We start from the raw sequence: 26,014 nt of genomic DNA on the forward strand, positions 1-26,014 counted from the left end.
TTGATAATCTGTTAAAATATTTATTATTATAAATATGTCAAACCTTTACGGTATATATTAAACAAATACGAATTTCCATACTAAATAAGTTTTGAATTACAATCTAAGCATATTGGGGCGGGAAAACAAAGAGGAAAGCGTAAATTAAAGAGGCCTAGAGTGTGAGAGAAGGGGAATAATTTGCTCGAAATTCCATCCCTGGTTCTAGTTGCTTATAGCTAAAATCCTCCACGACTGTCCTAACCTTTCACGCTACCGATGCCGTTGCCCAGTGATTTCATCAGCTGGTAGCATTCTTTCAGCTTTCGCTTGTCACCCACCTTCTCCAGCGTCTTGGCCGCCTCGGCCAACATGCCAGCACGTTCGCCAGGGGAGCTGAGCAGCGCGTTCGGTAGATACTTGCAGGCCACAAACATGGCATTCGCGCGCTCTCTCTCCCCTCCCTCGAAGTTCTGATGGCGCCGATCCTTGCTGCCACAGAAAATGGACGAGTGGGCGTAACGCGATCGGAGACTCCTATCCAGAAGCTGTTGCGTTGGACAGGGTGAGGCTCCGGCCATCAGGCGACAAACAGCTTCGTACAAATATATCCTCGGTTGGGCGTTCTGTTATGGATAAGGTCAATTATTGTCTTTAAATTTAAAAATGCCAAAACAAAAACATACCGGAATATTTTCCACAATGCTGCGCAGCGAATTCAAATCCGTCTGGAACTTCTCGAGCTCATCACCGGGCACTTGGTAGAAGCCATCATCTTCCATGTTCATGTGCTCAAGCTCCCACAAAGTGGTACGAGTTTCCAGCAGCCAATCGCAGGTGAGCAATTGGAAAGTCTGCGAAAATAAATAATATTAATATAGATATGTTTCTATTTAAATTTGGTGACTTTTGCCAGAGACAGTTGGCGTTGTTTGTAAAATGCACAGAGCTTGCACTGAAGTTGTATTGCCTGAGGCAAGTGGAACAGACAATGCGACTACAATGCACCTCCGTGTCATCTCTGGATGAAGAGTCTGCTGGCATTCGGTCACCATTGGCTGGCTGATCTGGCTGCAGACTTTCTTACCAGCTTTATGGCCCTGGCGTTGGTGACCCTATTAACAGTCAGACATTCTTGGAGCTGTGCACTCGACTCGTCGCATAGCACGTTGACCGATTGCTTCAGGCCTTTTTCCAGAGCGTTTCCATTGTTCCTGCAGCGATTCACAATCATTAGTTTTTCTTTTTTAAAGTAGTTTGATTTCTATTTGCTTACTTTAGTAGGATCATCTTGGCTCGAAGCACGGCATGCAGCGCCCTGGGCAGATGATCGTTTTCGTTGAACTGTTCCAGCTGTGCAGGCATTTGCTTGATGCTATCGTATAACTGCTCTGCCAGTGTATCTTCACCAAGGAGCCAGTGAACTGCGATCTCAAGGACATTTGCCCACCACACAACATTAGTATCGCGTTCATCCTCTTCGGCCCACAGTGTGTCCCTCAAGAGCGAGGTGTACTTAAGAACATTGCTAACGATTGTGCCGCTGTGTTGTTGTTGCTGCAGGGGCTCCGTTTCCCTACCCGCTGAAGAGGTGGGCACACCGCCTGACGCTTTTCCGGCTCCCACCAAACACTGAATGGCCTTAAACAGCAGATGTTCGCGGTATTGCTAAGGAATAAGAAATATTAGTTAGTTTGGAATATTGTAAATATAAAGTAGTTCGACCAACCCACCTTGACGACATGGGCAGCGGGATCACAAGGATTCCTTAGGCGTGTGAAAAAGCCATCCTTCTCGCCGGAGTCATTCAAGTCGTAGCTAAAAACGTGCGTACTGCAGTACCGATATCCATAGGCGCTGAACGCCCAACGCAACTCCTGCGTTTGCTCGGCAGCCCGGGTGCGACCGCACTCTTGGCGCGCCCGGCTCATGTAGTAGCGAGCAAAAAGCTGCTGAAGCCACTTTGGGGCACTGCGCTTCATTCGTAGCGCCGTCATAACGTGGATGCAGATGGTCTCGCGCGGAGTCAGCAGATTGTGAGCCACTTCAGCCATGTTGCTGGCAAAGAGGGCCATCATAATGCCGTTCCCGTCTCCGCGACTTCCGTTTCCAGTCAGCTGCAGTTGATTCAGTCGGTTAAAGAGCAGCGCCAGTTCTCGTGCCGAGGCCAGCGCCTGCTTACGGCTAGTGGCATTGCTGAACAGCCCTCCAGTTCGACGTGACAGCACCCGGCCCAGCCAGAGGCGATGGAAAAGAAACCGCAGAAACTGCCAGCTGGTCTGCAGATAGCACTCCACGCGTGACGTCGGCAGACTTAGTCCAAACATATGCAAACAGTTGAGGTAACCGGCGTAGGCCTGAGCAGCCTGTCCTTGGGCAAAGTGGGAGTCAGCCCGCTGCTTGTGCTGCCAGTAGGCATCCGTCTGTGGATCAAGTTGCGGATCTCCGTAAACCAGCAGCTTCACCAGGCACCCGAACATCAGTAGCAAGTTCAAAAGCCATATCCAAGAGCTTTGCTGCCAGCCAAAACCTTCACCTGGAGCAAACGATAATAATTAGTAGTGTTTTAGTAGAAACTGGATTCCCAAACTTACCACCATCCACGTCGTAAGAGAGAATGCGTCTTTGACCGCTAAGTTCGCCAACATCGTCATTACTGCCATACTGGCTGTGCTGGAGGACCGTCTTGAAGGGATTGACGGCAAGGATGGCAAACATAAACATGCAGAGTCCCAGCCTAGAGTGGGTGGCCATGCCACGCATGGAGCTGGGCACCACCAGCACATCGTCATTGCTGCTGCTGCCACTGCTGCAGCTGCCGGTAGATCCGCCATAGGGCGACGGCGGCAGCGAGATATCCGAGTGTGTGGGCGAGAGAGAGGGATCGGATACATCGCTGCGCGGCGGGGTCAGTCCGGCATCCGTGGTGGTCAGCGAGCTCTCGCGACGCTTCTTGGAGGCTCGTCCTGGCCGCGTGCCCAGCTGCAGCAGATCCTTCACCTTGGATCCGTCGCGGGCCATCAGCTCCCGCTGTAGGCGCTGCAGCTCTGCCTTCAGATCGTGCGTCTGGCGTTGCAGATCCCGGATCTTGTCTATGGACTTCCGCAGCACTGCGGATTTGTTCAGCTTGGCCTGTTCACCCACCACCAAGTTCTTCAGCTCATTGATCTTGTCGTTGATGGAGGTACGATAGCGCCGCTCAATGGCATTGTGCGCCGATCGTTTCACCTCCTTCACCTTGGGCTGCACCCGGTTGATGGGCACCTTGCCCTGGACCTCCATGGTCGTGGGAGATGGAGCCAGAGGAGCCACTCGCACCTTGCTGGCCCGGCTACCAGTGCTGCTCGGCGATGGAGCAACAGGTGGAGACGTCTTTGGACTCGCCACGGAAGTCGTCGTCGTAGCTTCCATCAGCAGGGGTACCATTGTGGCAGGGATAACGATTCCGGGACTCGGTGCCATTGGTTGGGTGTATGTGATGAATGGTTGCGGATGCGACTTCATGGCCAAAGGAGTGGCGGCTGGAACAATGGGCAACATGACATTCACATTTTGTGGCGATGACTCTGCCGGCGGCGTGGGCGGGGAAATGGACTGGTAGACAATGCTACCGCCCAAAGCTGGGGAATAGACGCCGGTGTTTGGCGGCAGCCGCTGGGCGTCCATGTGGTGAATGGTTGCTGTGGGCTGGCCCGCCTTCATCAGCGCAGGCTGCTGTTGCTGGGGGAGATTGTAGTTGGAGGCCATAAGGGGATCCGGCTTGTAGAGCAGTGGCGACTGCTGCTGCTGCTGCTGCAGCTCCTCCTTAATGTGCACCGGCGACGAGTGCTCGCTCTTCACGTGAGGTGGCTGTTCCACGGACGGTTGTGTCCGAGTTTCATCCATCTGCATCACGTTGTACATCTGCGCCTGCTCCAGGTCTATTTCGTTGAGGAAGCTGTCCAACATATCCGAGTGCAACACCTCGTTGATCATATCGAAGGCGTCCTCCGCCTTGAACAAATCCATGGACTCGTCCAGCGGAGCGTCCATGAAGCTCATCGGATCATTATCCATCGCTTATGTCGCTGATGAAAGCAAGGAGAACATTTCACAATTAAATACTTTTGGTACACGTAAACTTCTAAGCGTCGCAATTACACAGCGAAAACAACAGTGGGACAAGACTCGATTTTTAGGGCACACAAAAGCTGTTGCAATTGTAAACATAGATTTCGTAATATCAAAAAATGTGTTTTCAATCACTTTAGTTTTAGTATCGAATAATAATAATAATATCGAACTTTTGTGACTTTTTCATTGCATCTCAATTGGAAAAGTAGATTTGATTGTCCAAAATTTAAATCAAGCAAGAAGTTAAAATAATTAATTAATTAAATAAATCCTAGTATTTCAGAATCCTTGCAGCTCTTACAAAAACTTCGACCCACTGTGCACACACACGCGACCGAGAAAGTATGCGTAAGCGCTTCGGATCGTACGATGTTTTCAGTGTTAGGAAACGCTAACAACAAAGCCCGGGGGGCGTGGCTTAGTTTCCCCTCTTCACAACAACGCTTTTCCAAACGTTTTCCGCGAAAATTATATTGATTAGCTACTATCTGCCTTATCTTCGCCAAGATAATCGCACCTTTGTCACCTTTTATCTGTTTTCTTAATTCACTTTATAAATTGGGGTTTCCATCACTGCTAATAGTTATTTGCAACGCGCTTTGTTTTATGCTAACGAGAGCAATGATTTAACACTCGTTGCACATCATTGCATTGTTTTTCCGAGATTGTTCTCGTAAATCAATAAACAATAAACAATTGCGTTGGACTTTCGGTAAACTTTTTCTTTGAACTGAACTGGTTCTCAAAGGTTCAAAAGGATGCCAACTCGTTTTCTAGACCGGCAAAAAGTTGCCAACTCGTTTTCTAGAACACCAGGGCTGGAATGCTAGCTCGACGATAGTTTAATAATACCGATAGTGCTTTTGACGTTTAGCTGCTGTTCAGACAGAGCAGAGGCTGAAAATGTCATTATATTTTTGATGTTTCTGCCCTTTAGATGATACATATTTTTGGCCTGGCAGCACGCAGTCTTTTAACTTGCTGTCGAAACGCTGGTAGCCTTAAATGAATAAATTTAAATTCTAAGAACAAGTGATAACAAGTTGTAGCGCCATCTAATGACAATTTACTATTATGAAATTGTTTCGTTAACTGCCCGCTGTGTGGCTGTCAGACAAATTCCCCTTTTCCAGCGGCATCTATTGGTGGCGGAAAAGCTTAAGCGCCAATATGAAGTAGTTTCGTTTACTGCCGCTGGGTGGCAGCTGGCCAAAAAATTACCCTTCTGCAGCGGCACCTATTGGTGACGAAAAAGTTTTAGCGCCAATCTGAAGTAGTTTCGTTTACTGCCGCTGGGTGATGGCTCTCAGAAAAATTTCCTTTTGCAGAGGCACCTATCGGTGGCGATTGAGTTACGCTGTGCGTTCCCAGTATTTAAAGCATACTTTTTGACGTTGCCATAAAACTTCGTATTTGAATTTATTTTGTATTGCATACTTTTAGGCAGTCAATGGAAAAAATATTTGAATCAACAAATTTAATAATTAATTATTTATTATTATTAATTTATTTATTTTTAATTTCTGTTCAAGAATTGGCAAAAACAACGTAATATGATATATATATAAGATATAATATATCCTAAGATAGATTTCGTGAAAATCGTACCATAAGCCAGTAATCTAATGATTAGGATTAACCCAATCAACGCGAATCAAGTTTAATGGTAAGCAGTTTAGAACGGGAGCATTAACATTTTAAACACTTATTAGGCGCTTTTATATGAGATCTATAAACGGTCTTGAAATCTTTAACTCAGGTATTAAAATTGGCAAGCAGGTTTATTTTTAAAATAATAGGCGAATATCTGATTAGGATTTATTTAGTTACCAATAAATTATTAGTGGCTATAAAGGTGAAGAAATATTTTCTTGACGACTGGTGAGCCACACTATTAAATTTGTGCTACCACGATTTGGAAACGGAAATGATTCTGCTTATAAGATGCAATCAGATTGTTATCTATCTGTTACTATGCAAATGAGTTTTAACTCATGATTGTAAGAAACATTTTTATCAAAAAACGCTTAGAGTATATCAAGTCAAGGCGACTCACATCGTTATTTATGTAAATTAGCCATGTTTTGTTCCGAATATGGGATTTTTGGGTCATTTATTCTAGAACAGTTCAAAACGAGGCATATACGCAAATCAGAAGACCCGAAAAAGCTTGTTGACCAGGTTCCGCTGGTGTAATAAAATAATCCTAAAGTGTCCAGATCGGAGATTTAGATTAAGGGTTTTAAGAAGCCATCTCGCCGCCGGGACTAATTGAAAAATCAAATTAACCAATGCAATACTTCTGTTTATTGTTGTTTACACAGCGATATGGCAAATGTGTTTTTTGTTTCAGCTTACGTTTTAGCGGTTTATGCAAATAGGTGGCGACGCAGTTGAACAAGTTTGCGTTCGCTTTCGGTATTACTTTGTTTTTTGTTGCGGCTATTTTGTTTAACGATTTTTCACGTTTTTTGTTTGGACCCAAATGCCCAAGTGACATTTGTATTTGGCCATATTCAACAGGTGGGCATTTTATAGAGCCGCCAAAAAAAAGCACAAGTATTTGAAAAAAAAGGTCTATGCAAATTCCAAGACTTTGTCCGGCTCACGGTGCGTATACGCGACCGGCTGAAATGGTTCAGGGGCGTAAAGGACCAGTTGGCCCGATGCACGGTCAGTTGGCCATTAAACAGATTACATGTTTGGCCACTGATTCACTGCCGCTAAGAGGCGCTTAAGCCGGGCGACAGCAACAAACGGCGGCGATAACAACTGCAATGAGCGCTCTCTACACGGTGAGAAATGTCTTAGCAAGAATATTTTTGTGAATATATAAAACATTATGAAAAATATAATATTGGATGTTTTTATTACATGCAATGCATATATATTTTTAAGGTTTTTGTTTTCATTTTTAATTAAATTTATTCAAAAATTCAAAAATACTATAGTTTCTCCTATTATAATTTTGTTACCTTATTTAGTTACATAAAATAAATATTTGTTAGTATCCAAAATGGAGCAATACATACTTTGAATAAGGGATATAATTCGTTCTCATACAATTTATAAAACCCAATGAGAAAGGCAATATATAAAGTTCTTATCCCACATAATGTAGGGCATAATAGTTCAGTTTTAATTAAAAAGGTGTTATAAAAAATAAAATCAATTATTGGACAATTTAATTGAACTATTTATTTTAGCAGTATAAATTATGGGGTCAATAAACACTACGAATTGAAGTGCTTTCATCTATTGGGTGTTAGTTTCTCTCAGTGTCCTGGGCGGAGGCTGGCCATAGAGCCGGGAAAAAATAGCCAGACAAACACATCGCCGGCCAAATGAATGCACAGGCAGGGGCGTGCCGTCCAAAGGGGGGGCTGAGGCTGGAGGAGATCGGACGAAGGCAGTTCAAGTGCACATGGGCAACATGAGCTGGGATGCTGCGATGCTGCTTGAATAAACAATTGGCGGGCTTTGGGCAGCCGGCGTGCAAACAACGCGACTCTTGTGGCACAAATGGTTAAAAGGGGTGGGGGGTGGGGTTGGGGCATCCAAAGGGGGGTTGGCAAAGGGGGTTGGCAAGGCAATCGGTGGCTGTGGCTAGGACCGCAGGAGACAACACGTTGCAAGTTCGATAAATGGCCCGGCGCTTTAAAATAAAGTTTGCTTGCAATGGCTTTCTGATAAGGCTCACAAAATTACGCATACGCCGCATGTGACGCTGCCGTGCTGCCCGCGTCGCAGTCGACGTCTGCAGAGCTCTCTCTTCCTCTGCCAACGTTCTCTAACTCTCTTTCTTTCGCTCTCTCTCAGTTTTCCCAACAACTTGTATGAATGTGTTTTTAGTTTTTCCGGCTTTTTCGTTTGAGCCTTTCGAGTGCCCCTTTGCGATTCAACTATGTATATCAACTGCTTTTCAAATTATTTATAGAATTTAAAATGAGGCGCCAGTGCGTAGTTGTTGCTAGAAAATTATGCTTAGTTTTATTACGTATAAATAATTAAGACAGCAAACTTGCCACAGCACATGTGGGACCAGGGGCACATGTTGTCGCCCATTGACTTCTTGCCCCTTCCATCCAATTTTTCGCCCTTTCCACACTTAAGAACCCACCCCTCTGCTTTGGCAAAGCTTATAAAGCCGCCTGGGAACTAATTTCTGCTGCTTCAGTCCCCCTTTTCCCTACAACAAGTTAAACGAAAGTGTTGCCCGTTGGGTTCGTCTCCAGTTGTTCCTATTTATAGCCAAGTGGTAGCAGCCAAGACTGCTGGGAAAAGTCGGAAAATGCAGAAGCCAAAAGCACCTGAAGTCTGTGGCCGCCATGCAGCGGAAAATTGCACAACGCTCTGCGAAAATGGGTTTTGATTTGTCTCGCAAGAAACCGGAAAACATCACACCAACCTATTGAAAATGCTTGAAAGATAGTTAATCACATTAGGGGATTATTTTAGATTTAGTTTGTTTGTTTGAGGCTTTGTGCCTCGGAAAGTAAATGGTTATTTAGTAAATAGAATGAAGTAGTTAATGTAACAGAATGAAAGACATTGAAAGAATTGAAAGAAGTTATAAAAATAATTAGTACCAAATGGAAAGTCCTGTTTACCACAGGAAAGCACACACAATTGCAAATACTTTTAAAGATGTAAAGAAGTCCAAACTTTTTTATTTAATTATTATATAGAACGAAATGATAACACAAAATGATATGGCTCTTCTGTGATGCATGGTCACCTATAAATTCGAATTATAAACATAACGTATAGTTTTTTTTAATAATATAATTTATTTAATAATACAAGTCAATAAATAAAATAATCAACAGGCAAAGAATCTATATGTTAGCTCCAATAAATGGTTTTCAAAACCACCTGCTTTCGATAGCTTTATTATAGTTTAAATTAGCTTCTAATGTGGCTTTAAGCAAATATAATTTAGATAAATGTGTTTAAAAGCGTTTAAATTTCAATAATGTCGCCCTGTTTATTTTAAACAGCTTAGAGATGATATGTCAATCGAATCCGTTTAATTTGTGTACACAAAATTCGATTAACGAAACACCGAGATAGCTGTTTACTAAACCGAGTTTTCATTTTATCTAAAAGCTCTCTCCCTCTTTCTGCATTGAAAAGTTATCTACTGTTTCAAATTCTTTCAAACAATGCTTTTAATTGCATTTCGAATTTTGCGCTCCATCAGTATCGGGCACAAAAGTATCTGCCAAAATGTTTCATCGGAGGCGGAAAACAGTAGCATTTTAGTTTGGAATTCTCTCGATGTCGTCGTCGACGTCGCTGCCGGCGTCGCTGCCAGCTGCCTTTGGGGCCGCAGTCGACGCAGTCGAATGTTTCGATTTCAGGCCTCAGTCTCAGTCTCAGTGAAAACGCTGAACGGAGCGCATCGCAGGGCACCCACACGCGAATTCAGTGCCGGCCACATCGAAGCGTGCTCCCCTGCGATTTAATAAAAACACGACTCGCGGTTTCGCCGGCTGCGATTGGTACACAGCAAAAAAGTTCCTTAATCGAGATCCAGCCACATATATACCAAGGTTTTAAGATTATAAATAAGATTGTTGAAAAAGTGCTTATAATTATCTAAACGGATTCCGATAATTAAATTTAAAAGAAGACTGTGGAAAGGAAAAAGAGATAACAAAATATAGTGTTAACAAATATAAGAAGTTCAAAAATCTACTTTCGAAATCAATTTTGTAGTCAACAGGCTCATAAAATAAATTGTAATACATTTAAAATTGTTCAGTTCAAAAAGTATTGTCCATAACGTTTAGAAGTGTGTAATTAGAAAATTCATCATCAATTATCTTGGGGACGATAATACATTTTTAATAACTTAACTTTACTAAGTAAAAGTAATTATTTCTGAAACTATAAAGAATGAACAACAATTAATTGTGTACAAAAACTGGAAAATTGATTTAAAACGGTTTCGGTGATTTATAGTTTAGCTTAAAACAGTCAAAACAGCCCATCTATTACATTTAATTATATACTATTTAAAGAACGTAAATCTAGCTAATAGCAGTGTATTTAAGCATGCGGAATTATATTTTGTCGGGCAGTGCCGATCGGTCCACTTTGTGTTGTGTGTTCAGAAATCCTTCGGATTGCCTTTGTGGTTCCTGCTTTGTCCCATTATGGAACAATGACTGGTCAATGTCAATGCCATTTAAAATGACCAATCATTGTCCACCCCTTTCGCAGTTCCATTGATCTTTTACAAGTACTGCCCCTTCCTAAATCTAACCCCCTTTTTGCCCCCGTTTTGTGTAGTGTAGTGAATCAAAAGAACGGAGCAAGCGAGAATAAAAAGGAAACGGGCTTAAAGAAAAGTGTCCGAGGGCTTTGTGAAAAGTGTCCTGTTACCGGAAACTGTCGCCCGAAACTATGCAGCAGTAAAAAGGCCCACTTCCGCCAGGGAATACGTGGAAATATTCATTGCCATTCAACTGGAGGCTGAGGTAAGTCCGAAAACTATTTTAAGCCATTACGTTTGATGGCATTATACGGTCACGTAAATGGCTAAAATTCCGAAAATTCCCGATTGCCCACAAAGTCGCCACTTGAAGTCCGACATTTTCGAAAGATAATTGGTAGTGGAGGAAATGCATTTGAGTCTGCGGTCTCTGCCCACCCCAAACAGATTAGCGTCGCTTTTATTTACTTATTAAATAACATTTAGTTTTCGCTATTTCTGTCCATATCATAGCCCATTCATAGCAAACGGCAAACAAAATACACGACAAACAAATAAAGCAAAAACAACGGCAATGAACTGAAAATTAACTATGCATATTTGCGCAGCTCATTAATAAATATAACTTAGAGTCAATACAAAGAGCCAAAGCAAATTCGACTTTTGGTTGCCCTTGATGGCCATTCGTTGGCCAGATGTTGGCTCAAATATTGGCAGAATGTCTGAAATCATTGAGAAAAAATTGTTGAGTGTATTTACAAATTTTATTCACGATAAGGCAGCAAAATATAAAAAAACGGAAAATAAATATTAATGTTCTGCACAAATGGATAAAGATAAATCAAGTTAAATTAGACATGCAGGTTTTATAAATTTTACATAAGGAAAAAGAAATTTCATAATAATTTATATTAAAATAAAAGAGTGTTTAAATAGTTGCTCAATTTACTAAGTGGTTTTTCTAAGTCTGCAATATACCATCTGCAATGTTTGCTCTGTCTGATGTGTCTGGTTTTTTCCCCAATTTTTTTTTTACGGCACTAAGAGTTTCAGACATTAATGAACTCCCAACGGCATTATGTTGATTGAACGATCTTTGGCACAGCAACGGAAATTGAAGCTGTCGCCGGGGCTAGGCAATATGTCAACTTACCGCCTGCGAATTTTGCGATCTATGGGGGCACAGCTTTATATACGATATATTTAAGACGCGATAATTGCATATTGCAATCATGTCGAAATAAACTTGTAATTACGGCATATAAATCTTGAGTGAGAGCTGTCGCAATTCCGCGAAGCAATAATTATTTCTTGGGTGGCTTCTTTGACAGTTTGATTTTCTGGTGAATTATTTTGCAATGCGTGAACTGCATCCGAATTGAATTGATTAAATCAAAAAAATTATGAATATTTGGGCGGTAAATTGATTTAATTTGTTTGATATCGAATGCCCTTTTTGAGTGCGAAAACAATATCTTTTTATTATTTGGCCTCTGGGATAGCAATGCGTGTTTTGCATAGGAAATGCTTGATTTAAATACAAATGCGGCGGCTGATTCATTGATCATTCTAGAATTTCTGGTTTTTAAGAACTTTGGACGGTATTCTGCTACCATATATGGGCTGTCCTAACTGGTCTTAATTAAATGACAAATGCCGCCTCCAAATTGGCAGGACAAAAAGTTGTGACAACAAACATTTTGGGTACACATTTGTTAACATTCGTGGGCCTGACATGGCCGTCAGTGTTGAAAGTTCCCCCTTTGTTGCCTTTGTTGCGACTCTAATTCACGGCAACAGCAACCGGCAGCGACAACTGGCTGAAAAGCAAATGTACTTTGATGTAATACACATAAACATTTGCACGATGCGGATAACTGCAAAAGGGAACGCCACCAATATTAGTTGCAAAACCTAAAAAAAAAAATATATAACAACGGGGAAAATAGAAAAATGTAGGCCTTTTCAACCAGAACAGTGTGTGTCAATTTAAGAGTCTCGAAAACAAGTACAAATCTTCATGAGTCAGTCGAAACAAGTATGACTTTTCACTAAAAAAGCAATAAATGCACAGAGCAAAAAGCATGTACAAATTAATTAAAATTGGCTACCAATTTGCATGTGACCCCCACACACCCCTCTGAATGTCGTAATTTCGCAGTGACTCAGTCACAAGTTAGTGAACAATCACCGCAGAGATAACTGGAAGAACTTACGTCTCAATTAGGTCACTTGTGAATGGAATGGCTTTGCTTTGCGCGAAATCGATTCGCGCACTGGCGAAATATTTAAATTAGAAACATGCCCAGTATCCGCAACTTGTTGCCTGATAAATGCCGCAAACTCGCATCTCATAATAATATTGTTAAATCAAACCAGGCAGTTGGTGCTGAAAGATCGCGAGGGTCCCTTAGCAGCCAGCTGTCTGCAAGTTTGTGCTACAGAGGGAGAAAAAGTTTAAAAATCCTTTCCAAAAAAACATTTGGCATAGCAACAAGTTGAAAAAGAAGCGTGGGATTTCATCTTATTTATTTGATTAAAGTAAAAACTTAACTTAAACGTAAATTTGGATTATAATAAACTGTATTTCTGAGAACAGCAAATTCTCCTATTTTAGAAACCATAATTCTACTTAAGATTAGTTGAAAAAAAACCGTTTCCTTATTTTTTTGTGGTCAAAAATAAAATTTTTTATAATAATCTGGTTGTTGCATTTTATGACAAATATTTATAATGCCTCATGGGTATACAATTTTTTATAATGCCTCATGGGTATACAATTTTTTATATCAGGCTGAACCTAAAGAATTCCCAGTAGAATGTTTCAGCATTAAAAAGGATCTATTGATAAACAATTATCAAAATGGAATGGAAGTTAATGAGGAATTTTATGAATAATATTTAGTTCCTTAGATGACTAACTTAGTTTTTTCCGGTGCATAACTACAGTAAGCTACTAAATCAAGTAGCCAGCCAGCCGGGCAAAACAGCTCTAAAGGTAACAAAATTAACAAAATATATGCCGCAAAATAAATAGCCAGAAGACGAACAGGTTTGGGGCATTAACGCGGCCTTACACTCGGATTGACTCTCAGATGGCGAGATGCACATGCTGAGATGCAGATGCATTTGCATCCCACAGATACGTGTTCGGGCCGAGTGAAAATATCTGTCCGTGTCCGTGTTTACATAAATATTGGCTCGCAAGTGTTGCGCATAATTGTTGTGAAAGATGGGCGTGAATTATTCGATGTGGGCGTGGCATGCGGGCATTTGGATTAGTCTAATCAGCATTTCGCATTTGAGGCTACATTCCCACGATCCCAAGTCTGGAGTACTGAATTTTGATAAGGCCGGGGCACTTTTTGTTACTTAACTTTTATTTCGAATGTATATTTTTGTACTTTCCCAGAACATGGTCTCCTGCAATTTCAGTGAATCATCTTGTCGTTATTTCGCTGACCTTGCCATTATAAATTGTATCTTTGCATGCCTTCCGATTTTTTTTCGGAACTTGTAGTCATTGTGTACGTTTGCAGGACAATGGCCATTGTCCCTTGTTGTTTATGCCTTAAGAGTTGAATATTAAAACAAAGACATTGTCAGGAGTGACCCCGTCGTTTTTAATCATAATTCGCAGTGATTGGACACGTTTCTCGCCTTATTACATTTTCATCACCTACGAGAACCATTAAAACTTAAGATCCCCTTTAATAACAAAGCTGTTCAGCCCGCGCCTTTTAATTGCCCTTGTGCGATGGCAATCTGTAGCTAAATAATATCAATTTAATTTATGCAAAACGCTCAGCGCCGTCACCTGAGCCTGGCGCCTCTGAATCAGTCTTTCGATCGGCTCACCTGCCCGTGTTAACAATAATTGGCGGCTGCCGCCTTTTAAGCGCGTGCGCAACGCAACCCGTTTAATCTAAATTTGCCCACCGACTGTGGGCTGGAATATATTCAGATATTTTGTTTTTTCGACCGCTATCGGTTCGATCGAAAGACAATTAGCCAAATAAGTCGACGGGGAGCAGAGAGACCCGTGCCAGGTCTTAATTAATTGGCATGCATTGTGTGTGTTGCCGACTTGATGCGGTGCCAAGTTGGCAGCGATTATCCGCCTCGATTGGCGCGACAAAGGAGTTATGCAAAAGTAGCAGACCACTTCGTCTGCACTGGAAGAAATACATGAAATTGGGTTAGTTTAAATCTATACAGTCATTAAAGTGAACGCTTAATATGAAATACTTTGAAGAAAACAAAGACTTCTGTTGTAATTATTATTATAAAAACACAAAACAATTATAAAAATATTATTTGTATAATTATAATCAAAGATAGAGCAATATTTTAAGGACCTTGAACAAGAGATCACAAATAAATTTTTAAATAACATTCACTTGCAATTAAAATTTTTAAGTACAAATTACTGATATCTGTTGATAAGATAAAAATTTCAAAGATGTATTTAAAGCTAGCTTTAATCAAAATAACCAATGCTGGAAAGTTCAAATAAAATGGACCTTAAATTCAAGGTTCTAAATAATATTCTTTCTATGCAGTTTTTTATGGCTTTGTCAGCACTGAACCAAAATAGGTTAGTAGTTAAGTTAAATAATATATATATAAAATCGTTTGTTATGATATAAACACAGACTATTTATTTAAAGATAATATTATAAGAACAATATAAGCAAGAAAATCATTTTTTCTTGGATCTTACAAGGATCTTACAAAATAGATTTCTTTCTCTGCAGTTATTCATAAATCTGGACTGCATTTTTATCAGATCGCTTAGAGTTGGAGTCTGGTTTTCATCGGATTGCGGTTGTCCTCCAGTCGGAGATCTTTTTTCAACTTCTCATTCGCCAATTTATGCAAACTTAGGAAATTTAAATTCATGCATACTCATTGACTAGACATCAATTTGACGTAATGGGAATTACTTTACATATTACGACTAAATTTGCTGGGAGTTTGAGTGCAATTACTGAAAATATATATTCTCTATCGGTATCGTTCAGTTGCAAACTAGTTCTCCGCCTAACGATGTTAGTTCTCATACACGTTAACGAATTTGAATTTCTAAATAAATTAAGGTGAAATATAAACAAACATAAATTATATCAATGAATGGTATTTTCATTTCCCACGTGCCATAGGAAAGTTTTGCGATATCAGGCGCAATAAAAAATATGAAATATGTTGACTTTTTATCAGGCACTTTGGTAAAAGCTTTTGCGAAATTTTCGCCACGATTTGTATATTAACGAACATCTCAATTTAGGTATCTGTTATGGGATTTCTATAGACGGTAGACTTGAAGATTGCTACTTTTATCGGCTCTTTTGTAGAATCCATTTGGTATTGAATGGCTTGGCAGTTCATTAATGTTATACTCAGCTTTTCAAGGCGTTAGTGTACTCGTAAATAAAGTGCATTAAGATGCTTAAGCAGATTAAATAGATTGCGTAATCCGTTGATGTGTTTAATGCATGTGTAATCTAAGATAGCAGCTTGTGGGTTTTTGACAAGCGGATTGATTTATCCAATTAGATCGAAAAAGCTATTTCTTGATTCCGCTGTTGTCATGTCTAGAAAGTTATTTATAAATACGCAGATGGCCGCAAATAGTCCAGCGATGAAAACTCATCCCATGAACCTGTTCATCGCGTGCTCTTCCTAAATTCCCATTTAATGTGGACGCTTACAAAATATTGTATATATACTCTGCTAAATTAGCATGAGGAAGGCATCTCTTTGATGGTGCGACTAGATGTGAAAACAACAGATTACACTATGAAATCATTTGTGAGCAATGCAGAAAAATCTAGCACTAGCTATATGTTTATTACTTATTGTTAGGTAGCTATATTTTATTTTTTTTTTACGTACAGCCAGCGGCAATGAGCTAAATACGCGAGACGTGAGAGCAGTTTAATATATTTATTTATTACTTCATTTCATTATCTCTGGCAGGGACAAGTCGTCGGGGTTGGGGGTCACTTAGGCGGCTTTGTGGAGCAGACATGGAACTCGTTTCAATTAGGCGGAGCTGGAGTTTGGAGGTGGAGGAAAAACCTTTGACTAATAGCCACGTATGCGTAATGCGCCTTTAGCCAAGCGAGGATGTGACTTATCGACATCAATCGTGTCCTGGCTTCCGTTTCCTGCTTTTGGCAGTCAAGTGCCACTCGACAACTCGCTACTTAACCTTTCAAGGAGTAATCCTCCGCCACCCACCCACTTTCACATCCACCCCCATTGATTATTAACACAAGTCCTGGACGCTTTATTGCCTTCTCTCGTGTGCGTGTCTCCTGCGGCAAGGAGATGCTGCCTGAGGCAAATGGATATTACATTTCGTTTGGCCAGGACTCCAAGTCCGGCTAATAGATTTTTTGTGTTTATCTGTTAGCAGGGGCACCCCCTCATTGATTGCCAATCAACTCCAATCAAATGGGTTTCGCTCTCCAGCTTTAATTCGCAGCTTCAAATGGGATTTCTCGCCGTATTTCTGTTACCAAGCTGATAACGAGCTTTAGGCCATAAATACGTTTTTCCAGCCTGTGGTCAGCTCATATCAGTGGCCGCATTACGCATACGCCACCGAATCCTAGACCACAAAACTAGCATGATGAATGTTTCCCCAACCCCAGGAATATGCCATAACTCTTGCCTTTTGTATTTACAAAGAAAAAATAGTCATTTAAAGCCTTTTCCCGCCAACATTTTAATTTTATGCGAAAAAAGGCAATAAAACTGAAATGTTTATGGGACCAGGCAGTTGTCCCTATAAACATGTGTAGCCCCAAGGTCAGTCCAGACAAATGATTCCATCACAATTGGACAGACTGATGGACATATGATTGTCTCCCCGCCAGCTGTCGTCTGTTGAAGTGTGAAAATGATGCCTATTTTTAAAGAGGAATACATTTTAAAGTTGTGAAAGTTTTCGTTGATAATTTCATGGGCCTTTGGGAATTTAGCTATACAGTCTTAAAGTTTTAAAAAATGTTTTAGTCTATAATTTCAGCTCATAGAGCCTTCTAAGAAATCTCCATGAAAAGCAAAATAAATAATTTGGCTGTTTTCTTCATCGGCTGCCTCACATTTTGTGGCCGCGACTCGTCGCCAGATTTTTATGAACTTTTGCTCCATTTCGAGTTACACTTTTGCATTGCGTGGCTGGCCAAATGCCAGCAAAGGAGATACCAACGAGAAAAAAGCCGGCAAATCTCCTTTCCACAGCAGATTTTTGGATACCAGACTGCGTGAAATGAAGGGGCCACCCAGTCAACCTTGAATCCCGTGTGGCAGGAAAGAGTTCAACTACCTATTTGGGTTTTTGCGTTGCCAAAGATCGTGGATCAATTTTTGCTTTCGGCCAGAAATGTCCAAAAGAAAACAAACACACATATTGCATGCGAGATAAGTGGCAAAGGAGCTATAAATAAATGCAAGGCATTATAATGACAGCAATAACGAACACGCTGATGCCTCGGCACACCCCATTCATCAAGTTCGATGGGACACGCACGGTCGCAGCCTCAGAACTGGAGATCTCTCATTCCGATTCCCAATCTGAGGCCCATTCCGAGGCCCATTCCCGATCCCAATCCGAAATCCCCTTGTGATGCACATTTCATTGAACTTTTTCGCTGTCTGCGCCTTCGTTTTTGGGATTGCGACAACATGTTGCACATGGCCGCCTTCCAGCTAAGTGCAATATGAGTAGCACTCGTCGCTTAGAGATTATTTAAATCACTCGGCGGCAGCTGTTGCACACTACTAAATAAAACTAGAAACTAACATAATTTAGTAATAAATAAAAATATTTAATTGGTATTACACTTTATAAAAGTCATGAAATGGTATAGCAAAAGATTGCCAAACGATTCATATAAAATTTAATTTTGAAATATTACCGATCCAGAAATCTCCAGAAATTTTTATGATGTTTATATTTGCAATTTGCATTGAAAATATAAAAAAATTAATTTTTTAATTTATATAATAATTTACATTTAAGGGTCAGGAATTTTGTACAATATTTATTTTATAATTATTTAATATATATTACACAATTTTTTATATTAGACTAAATTCTTTTCCTGTGTAGAAAGAAAAAGGAAAGTATTTTGTTGAAAAAGAAGTTGGGGGCAAGAGCACATTGGCAGTTTCAGCTTCTGGTCTTCGGCTTTCAAGGCATGTGGCCAATTAGTAAGACTGCAACTTAGCCACGTTCTTGAGGAGATCGGGGTCAGAAACTGAATGAGAATTAAAATCGAGATCGGTGGATATTTTTATACTTCTTGTTTTGCCTTTTTTTTGGGTCGGGTTGTGTCTGGTGATTCTGTTTTTATGTTGCCATTCGCCAACATCATTATTAAGGGAATTAACCCAAATGCCAAACACAGAGAATTATGCCTTTCTGTGGATCAGAAGGAGTCGTAAATGTGAAGACTGCTAATATTTATACTACCATAAATACACAAAAAATGCACATCAATCCTGGTTAAAATTCCTGAACACCTAAATCTTTTTATTTATTTGCCATTGCTGCGGGAATATTAATCGCTTGTCTGGGAATATAATCCATGAAATTTATTTTTCATTGTTTGCAATCGATTGTGTCAGTCATTTTTTGCTTGATGTTTCAACGACCTCAACGTGAGAAACGTATAAATATAAATTTGAGAATTTCCTAAGAATATTTTCAAGTTCAAAGTTCTTTGTACAAGGAAACAAATGATGGATATTGCATTGAATGACATGTTCAAAGTGTTGGTTTTTCTTCTTTACTTTTCTGTATTTTTGCTTAAATGTGATACTTTTTAATGAATAACCTGATAAGTGCTTGTCGCCAATGAAAAATCATTGTTGGTATTATCTGTCACAACTCATTTTCCATTCTCTGCAGCTGATGTTTCCATTCAGGCATTCCAATTTCTCGGCCTGAATGTGGGTCTTTATCATCCATTTATTATGATTATGCCTTTGCAACTAAATCCCACTCTTCACCTCCGTTTTTGGCTGTCAGCCGGCCAATATCAAATTACGCTTGAGGATTTTATCGCTCATCCAATCCGCACTCACACAATTTTGACCAGCATGCAACAGTTGGTCTTGGCTTGAATGTCATTGTGGAAGTGGATTCTCCTCCTCGAACTTGCCAACTTCAATTTCGGGGCATTCTCGTTTATTTATGCAAAGCTGTATGTAAAATATTTTCCACCTTAAATGAAGGCACTTAAAATGTTAAACACCCAGCACAATTACCAAACAATGATGTTGTGTGTTCGCATTTGTGTGAATGTGTACGTGTACGTGTTAGCCTTAAAAATAAATAAAGTCAAATTTGGCATGTAAATCCTTTAAATCAAACAAAAGGAATTGCAGGCGGGGCTGTTCTGGGTGGAGCAAATAAACCAAGGCCAATAAACGTCGGCAGGCGACACGCCAGCTGACAGCCAACTCTTTGCCCCCTTTTTCATCCCCTTCACCATCGCCATCCCCATCCCCATCCTCACAGCAAGTACATCACAAAACAAATTGGAAAACATAAAATCAACAGAGCTAATAGTTCACTTAGGGGCGCAGAGCCGGCGAAAAAAAGTACGCGACGAACCGAACCGAACAAAACCATCGGAAAATTTGAATACGGAAAGTTGGATGTTAAATACACTTCTCAAAATAGTTTTTAAAATTATTTTAAAGGATGTACAAATCAAAATAATTAACATTAGTTTAAAGATGCATATAAAAGGTTGTTGATGAATTGGACGTAGTAAATAGGTCTATATATATTTTAAATCATTAAATCATTTTTAGATTACAAAATAAAAATTATATAAACTATGTTTAAAATAATAATAATTTGTCATTAGTTTACATTTTTTTATAGAGCTTAATATACAATAAAATATATATATTTAGGTTTAGTTTTAATTCCCGAAGCAGAAGGACTATTCACAAGATTATTTTTAAGAATATAATAGTGTGTAATCCTTAAGAAAAAGTCTTAAGGTATTATATTGGGAACCATGGTATGTGGTTTTAAAACAAAAAATATTCATTAAAAATATTTTGTATTAACGAATACATCTTCTTTAAGGGTATTTCCCGACTGACGTTGCCTTAGCGGCAGTTGCTGCCTCTTTTCAGCCGTTTTTGCTGTCAGAGAAAGATGGTTCTTTGGTCCCTGCTTCATATGACATAGTGGCACAGTTTTCCGTCTTTCGTTGGCCGTTGTCTGTGGCCAGAGAGCCCTTTCATATGCCCCCCAGTCATATTGAGCCGATTTACTATTCAATATAACATTTTATTCGAGTTTTCCCCACTTCTTGTGTGTCTTCCACCGTTCTCAGGGGTTTCCCTTCATTGGATCTTCTCCGGCGGTCTTCCCGCCTTTAAATGTGCAACGCTCTGACGATTTTTGAATTTGATGTGCGCAACTTTTTACGACACTAACCAATTCAGATTTGTTTCGTTGGCCGGGGGGGGCCGAATTTGATTTAAAACAAAAAACTGGGGAATACTTGCCGGTTCATGCAGCTGTTGCTGCTAGTTTGAATAAAATTTTATTGCTTATTGGTTTTAGGAATTGCATATGGTACGGGCCAAGTGGCATGATATTATATGTATGCGTATGACCGGCGGATGCAAAGCGGAAAATCATAATGACTCGTAAATTCATAAGTGAAATACATGGGGCGACTTTGATTTGGGCCATGCAGGGAATTTTATTTATTATGACCGTTCTTTCGACACTTTCGTGGGCATTTACATGAACCCCGCTCCGTCCACGCCCAAGTTTGCCGGCTAGGCCCCAATAATCGGTCGTACGTGCGTCCCATTCTAAACAAACAGACGGGGTATTATTATTGGTCCCTCCGGGAGCCAGACAATTGCTCGCATATACCTACAGATAAGGCCAGAGCAATAGAACTGGGAAATATAACTCTTAAAATACGATTCAATTTAAAAGTTTAGTGTTTAAATGATCCTAAAAGTGTTTTAGTTTCATTTGAATATTCTTATAGCCAGAGGAAGGCTGCTCCCATTGCGATAAATTATTCCAATCTAGAGAAAAATGTGAATTTATAATCAAAACATACATGTTAAAGATATGCTATAGAAGTTTCAAATAAATTCAGTCAGTTATTCAGAACTTAGGGAAGTGGCAGCCCCATATTAGATTATATGTTCTGATTAAAAATGATTACAATTTCATTTTGTCAGATTCAGAAACTAGAGCAGGGGTAATTAAATACATTTAAGTGATCATTATAAAGACTTAATTAGAAGGAAATTGTAAAATTAATTTAAGTGTTGATTATTTCTAGCCTAGAATAGCATGATTTAATTCAAATTGTTAATTGAAGTATACTTTTAATTCGATTTTCAATTAGTTTATAATGATTTTGTTGTTTTAAAAACACACCGTGATCTATAAAAGCAACCCGAGTTGTGCATGTATGCCGGGGGATCTCCATGGAGAGTGGGAATCTGTATTGGGAGGTGGAATCAGGCCAGAAGGGGTCGCCTCTGACATTGGCCACACGGTCCATGTTGCACGTGCTGGCGGCTTTCCATCTGTGAACTGCATAAACGTTGCCTCATTATGTCAGGGAGCTGATTGTGAAAATGCCAAGAAGAAACAGGAAAGACACGCAACCAGAATCGCCAGGAATTCATATGATAATGCTTGAAAATCAAATTCCTCTTGGGGGATTGTTCAATTTGTACGGCTGTTTGTTTTTGGCGCCTAATGATGTCATTAAGTGGCTGGAGCAGATTGCTATACAAGCTGTTTGGAGTACGAAGTCTGTCAGGCAAATATGATGTAAGTGCTCATATGTAGTCAGCACTTGATGATTTCCTTTTGCTGGTTGAAAAAGAGACAGTCAAATGCCTGGGATTACTAAAATCTCATTCTGGCTGCGTTCGTATCGAAAGCTGGAGTAATTCTTTTTTTATACGTGATGCAATCGGACACTTTTTTGCACGTGTCGGATGTATGTGGTTCTATTTTTAAAGAAATTGCCAGGCAAAACAAAGCGATATTGTTTTGCACACCCACTATACAAAAATCGATAGAACTGATATGTTCTTTAAATGATTTTTCCACATGGTGTTTTTATTTTATACTAACTTATTTAGCACACTTAATTTTTATGCAATAACCATCCATTTTATATTCATATTTAATGAACCGAATGCTATTAAATTCTTATTTGCTATACTTTCTTGCTTATTTATAGTTCATTACACTTTAAGACTTTTCCTATTAACCAATTCTCAAAATGAGGATGTATACTTTTGAGAATTGGTTAATAAACTACATCCTCATTTTGAGAGTTTGTTAATAGGAAAAGTCATTAAATGTAATAAACTATAAATTAGCAAGAATTTATAAGCAAATAAGAATTTAATCTACACTCAAACTAAGATATTGATCAGCGTTCTGTGGAAATATAAGTATCTGAATTCGGTGGAAAGCGATTTTGAAACCAATCGATTGCCGAAATATTTTGAGTGAGCTGTCATCCGACTAATTGAGACATGAATACACTTTTACTTAATGCTCACAATTGAAAGTAATTTGCATTTCCAACGAAGCCAAGCGGCGTGAAAGTGTTGACTCCAAATGTTTTTTCTGGTTCCGATTCTTATTGCTAAGCTGCCAAGTCGCGTTTGATAAATATTAATTGCCCAGAGACAGTTCGGGGTCAGCGACATAGTTTCCGAATGTAAATTGTATCTGTACATTGGATCTGCATTTGCTGAGTAACTGGCGCCCATTAATTGTGTTATATTATTGTGTAGTATTATGCACACATGCTGCATAACTGAAGGGTCCAAAAGTTTCTTGGGAACTTCGTATAGAATGGGTTTATCATCTGCCCTTGGCCACGGACAATTACACAACATTTGGAAGCTGGGATCAGAAAATGATTTATGGGCCGTGCGATTAAGACTTGACAAAATTTGTATTTATGGGATAATGATTCACATTGATCTCTGACCTACCAACTGACACAGTGCCCCCCATAAACAAAGTAATTTTAATCTTCGGCTCTTTTGAGTTCTAGGTGTGTCCCCAACTTTGTAAGCAAACAAATACACAGGAAATTATTTTTGAATAACTTTTTGCCTTAAAAAAGGTAACATAAATTTGATTTGTTGATAAAATAATCATTTGTTATTTCCTATTAAAGATTTAAAAACCAATGATCTCAGTATCATCTCTTTATAAGTTTATATTTTATACCAACATATTTTTTATGGCATTGATTGTCTTTGTCGACATTTAAATTGATGGCTGACCAATGACCTATGAAAATAAAATTTTTTTTAAACAAAGAGATCCCAAAGATATGAAAACTTCAGCCAATAATATTTTTTTTTGTGTACCGATCTGCCCTTCCTAATTACCATTAGTTTATGTAATCTTGCCTGGCGATCTGCCTGCTTCGATCCCAATGAATGAATCATAGTTTTTTCCGTTGAAGTCTGCGATTTTCGTTGGCCAATGAATAAAGACCGACCGCAAAGTTGTGAGGCTTCCAGATGAACTATCTTTTGGGTGTGTGCGGTGCTATGGAAATCGGAAAGGGATTGAGAATGGGACAAGGGCTTTGCGGTTTGCAGGGAGGTAATTACAAAATATTGCCAGCCAAGTGGGCCAAAACCGAGGGATGCCCGTGTGCATATAATTTGGGTATTGAGCCAAGTGTGCGGCTCGTGTTGCCAATACTCATGCCCATAATTGCGGGCGGTGGATAAAGTGTCTGCGGTTGGTTTATTTCCACGCACAAGTGTCCGTTGGAGGGGAATTGTTTGTGGAGGCAATTCGGGTTGGCCACATTTGGGTATGGATTGCCGATTGAAACGGAAGTCCCTCTTTAATCTCATAATTTTACTGATTCAAAAAGGATGATGGCTTATGCATATTTTATTTTTTTGCAGCATTCCTGCTCTGTTCAAGATGCTTGTGCTACTGTTGATATCGAGCCTGATTTGTACGCTTCTGGTTCCAGTCCTTGGCTCTTTTGAACTGACAGGACAGTCCATCAAAGGTAAGAGTTTTCTATTATTATTGGCTCAAAATATAATCAAAATTAATAAAAATGATTGTTTTACTGCGTTAAAATTACTAATTACTAGAAGATTGGAATAGTAATAAAAATTTTGAAATGTTTAACTTAAATTGAACAAGAGAAGGAAATATACTGATAGGAAATTGATAAGAAATATTGAGCATTTTGATGAAATTCTATTTAATTCTTTTACTTGAGAAAGAGAAATAGAAAATTAAATTTTTTAACATCTTTTTTACATTATTCAATTTTATAAATTATCCCTAAGAATGCACCAAGTTGACCCTGACCCTTTTTTCCATTTATAATATCGGTATGTTTTAATGTTTATACATAATATGCATAATAATTTATATTATAAATATTATTAATTAGTAATATTTTTAACATTTAAATTACAAAACAAAACAGGAAATAATTAGTTTTAATTAGATTGTCAAAAAACCTCATAACTTATTGCATACTTATGGGCTGAAAATATCTCTTAGTGTCTATTAAAAGAGTAGCATACTTTTGGGGAACCCCTATTGAATCCCAATGCTTCTCAAACTGCAATATAGAGCGATTACCTTCCGCGCTGCAATTAGTGTGACTGAAGCACCCATTCGACCCTTTTCAGATGCCCTGGCCGAGTACACGCTGACGGACATCATGAACAACAACCAATTTGCGGGCATCGAGTTCGGGGAGGCGGAGGACGGCTTCCCCGCCTTCCGGTTCCTGCAGACGGCGGACGTGAAGTCGCCGTACCGCATGCTCCTGCCCGAGAAGCTCTATGAGTTCGCCATCCTCATCACTTTCCGGCAGAGCTCGCTGAAGGGCGGCTACCTGTTCAGCGTGGTGAATCCCCTGGACACGGTCGTCCAGCTGGGCGTCCATCTGTCGCCCGTCGTGAAGAACAGCTACAATGTGTCGCTGGTCTACACGCAGGCGGACCAGAGCATCGGCCGCAAGTTGGCCAGCTTCGGCGTGGCTCATGTGCCGGACAAGTGGAACTCGATTGCCCTCCAGGTGCTCACCGACCGGGTGTCCTTCTACTACGACTGCGAGCTGCGCAACACCAGCCTGGTCACCAGGGAGCCCCTCGAGTTGGTCTTCGACTCCGCCTCCACCCTGTATATCGGCCAGGCGGGCTCCATTATTGGCGGCAAGTTCGAGGTAAGTTCTGGCGGCGCCCAGTTTGATTACCTTTGATCTAGTATCCATTGCAGGGGAATAATTTTCGAAACGCAAGCGGTTGCCCAATATTCAATTGAAGTGGCATTTTATTACCAAAGGGGTAATGCTTTAAAATCGTACTTAAGTGGTTTTTAATTTGCGGTCGGAAAAGTACTGAATTTTTATGAGAAAATCATGTTTTTTGTAACGCAACATGACCTAATTGTCGGTATTGCTATATTTTTCCGTTTGCTGTTGTTAATTAAGGTGTCTTAAGTCTGTATTGGCATTCTGGATTACATTAAATTTTCCATTTGCTCATGTCTATTTAGGTGTCACAAATCGATAATATCACTGTGGCTTACATCATTTCAGATTCTAGTTATTATCTTTAAACATTATATTGCTTAAAAAAACTTAAAGAAATTAAATTAAGTAA

The 26,014-nt window shown here is 39.8% G+C and overlaps 2 protein-coding genes across 16 annotated transcripts in view; one reads left to right on the forward strand and one right to left on the reverse strand.

Moving 5' to 3' along the window:
* Positions 1 to 4: 4 nt before the first annotated feature.
* SREBP (Sterol regulatory element binding protein) lies at positions 5 to 4,825 on the reverse strand. 2 transcript variants are annotated; one of them, XM_036815243.3, is made up of 7 exons: positions 4,619 to 4,825; positions 2,574 to 4,046; positions 1,713 to 2,515; positions 1,256 to 1,647; positions 1,067 to 1,193; positions 666 to 833; positions 5 to 605 (listed from the first exon to the last, which is right to left on the reverse strand). In XM_036815243.3, the coding sequence occupies exons 2-7, from the start codon at positions 4,033 to 4,035 to the stop codon at positions 240 to 242; spliced, it is 3,318 nt and encodes a 1,105-aa protein (XP_036671138.3). In that variant the 5' UTR covers positions 4,036 to 4,046; positions 4,619 to 4,825; the 3' UTR covers positions 5 to 239. The 2 variants fall into 2 exon arrangements, with proteins under 2 accessions (XP_036671138.3, XP_065720716.2); XM_065864644.2 differs by having other exon boundaries at positions 4,610 to 4,825.
* Positions 4,826 to 9,467: 4,642 nt separating this feature from the next.
* Positions 9,468 to 26,014, forward strand: part of Mp (collagen XV/XVIII-type protein multiplexin) — a 59,584-nt gene continuing 43,037 nt past the window's right edge. For 12 of the 14 annotated variants that reach the window (XM_065864595.2, XM_070996008.1, XM_070996010.1 and 9 more), the window contains exons 1-4: positions 9,469 to 9,596; positions 10,390 to 10,577; positions 24,287 to 24,396; positions 25,037 to 25,575. In XM_065864595.2, the coding sequence (XP_065720667.2) occupies positions 24,306 to 24,396; positions 25,037 to 25,575 (630 nt within the window). In that variant the 5' untranslated portion in view covers positions 9,469 to 9,596; positions 10,390 to 10,577; positions 24,287 to 24,305. Of the gene's footprint in view, positions 9,648 to 10,389; positions 10,578 to 24,286; positions 24,397 to 25,036; positions 25,576 to 26,014 lie in introns of all 14 variants that reach the window. The other 2 variants (XM_065864594.2, XM_065864597.2) reach the window with 2 other exon arrangements.

This window comes from Drosophila suzukii, chromosome 3 (genome assembly GCF_043229965.1).
Source record: "Drosophila suzukii chromosome 3, CBGP_Dsuzu_IsoJpt1.0, whole genome shotgun sequence".
NCBI lineage: Eukaryota > Metazoa > Arthropoda > Insecta > Diptera > Drosophilidae > Drosophila > Drosophila suzukii.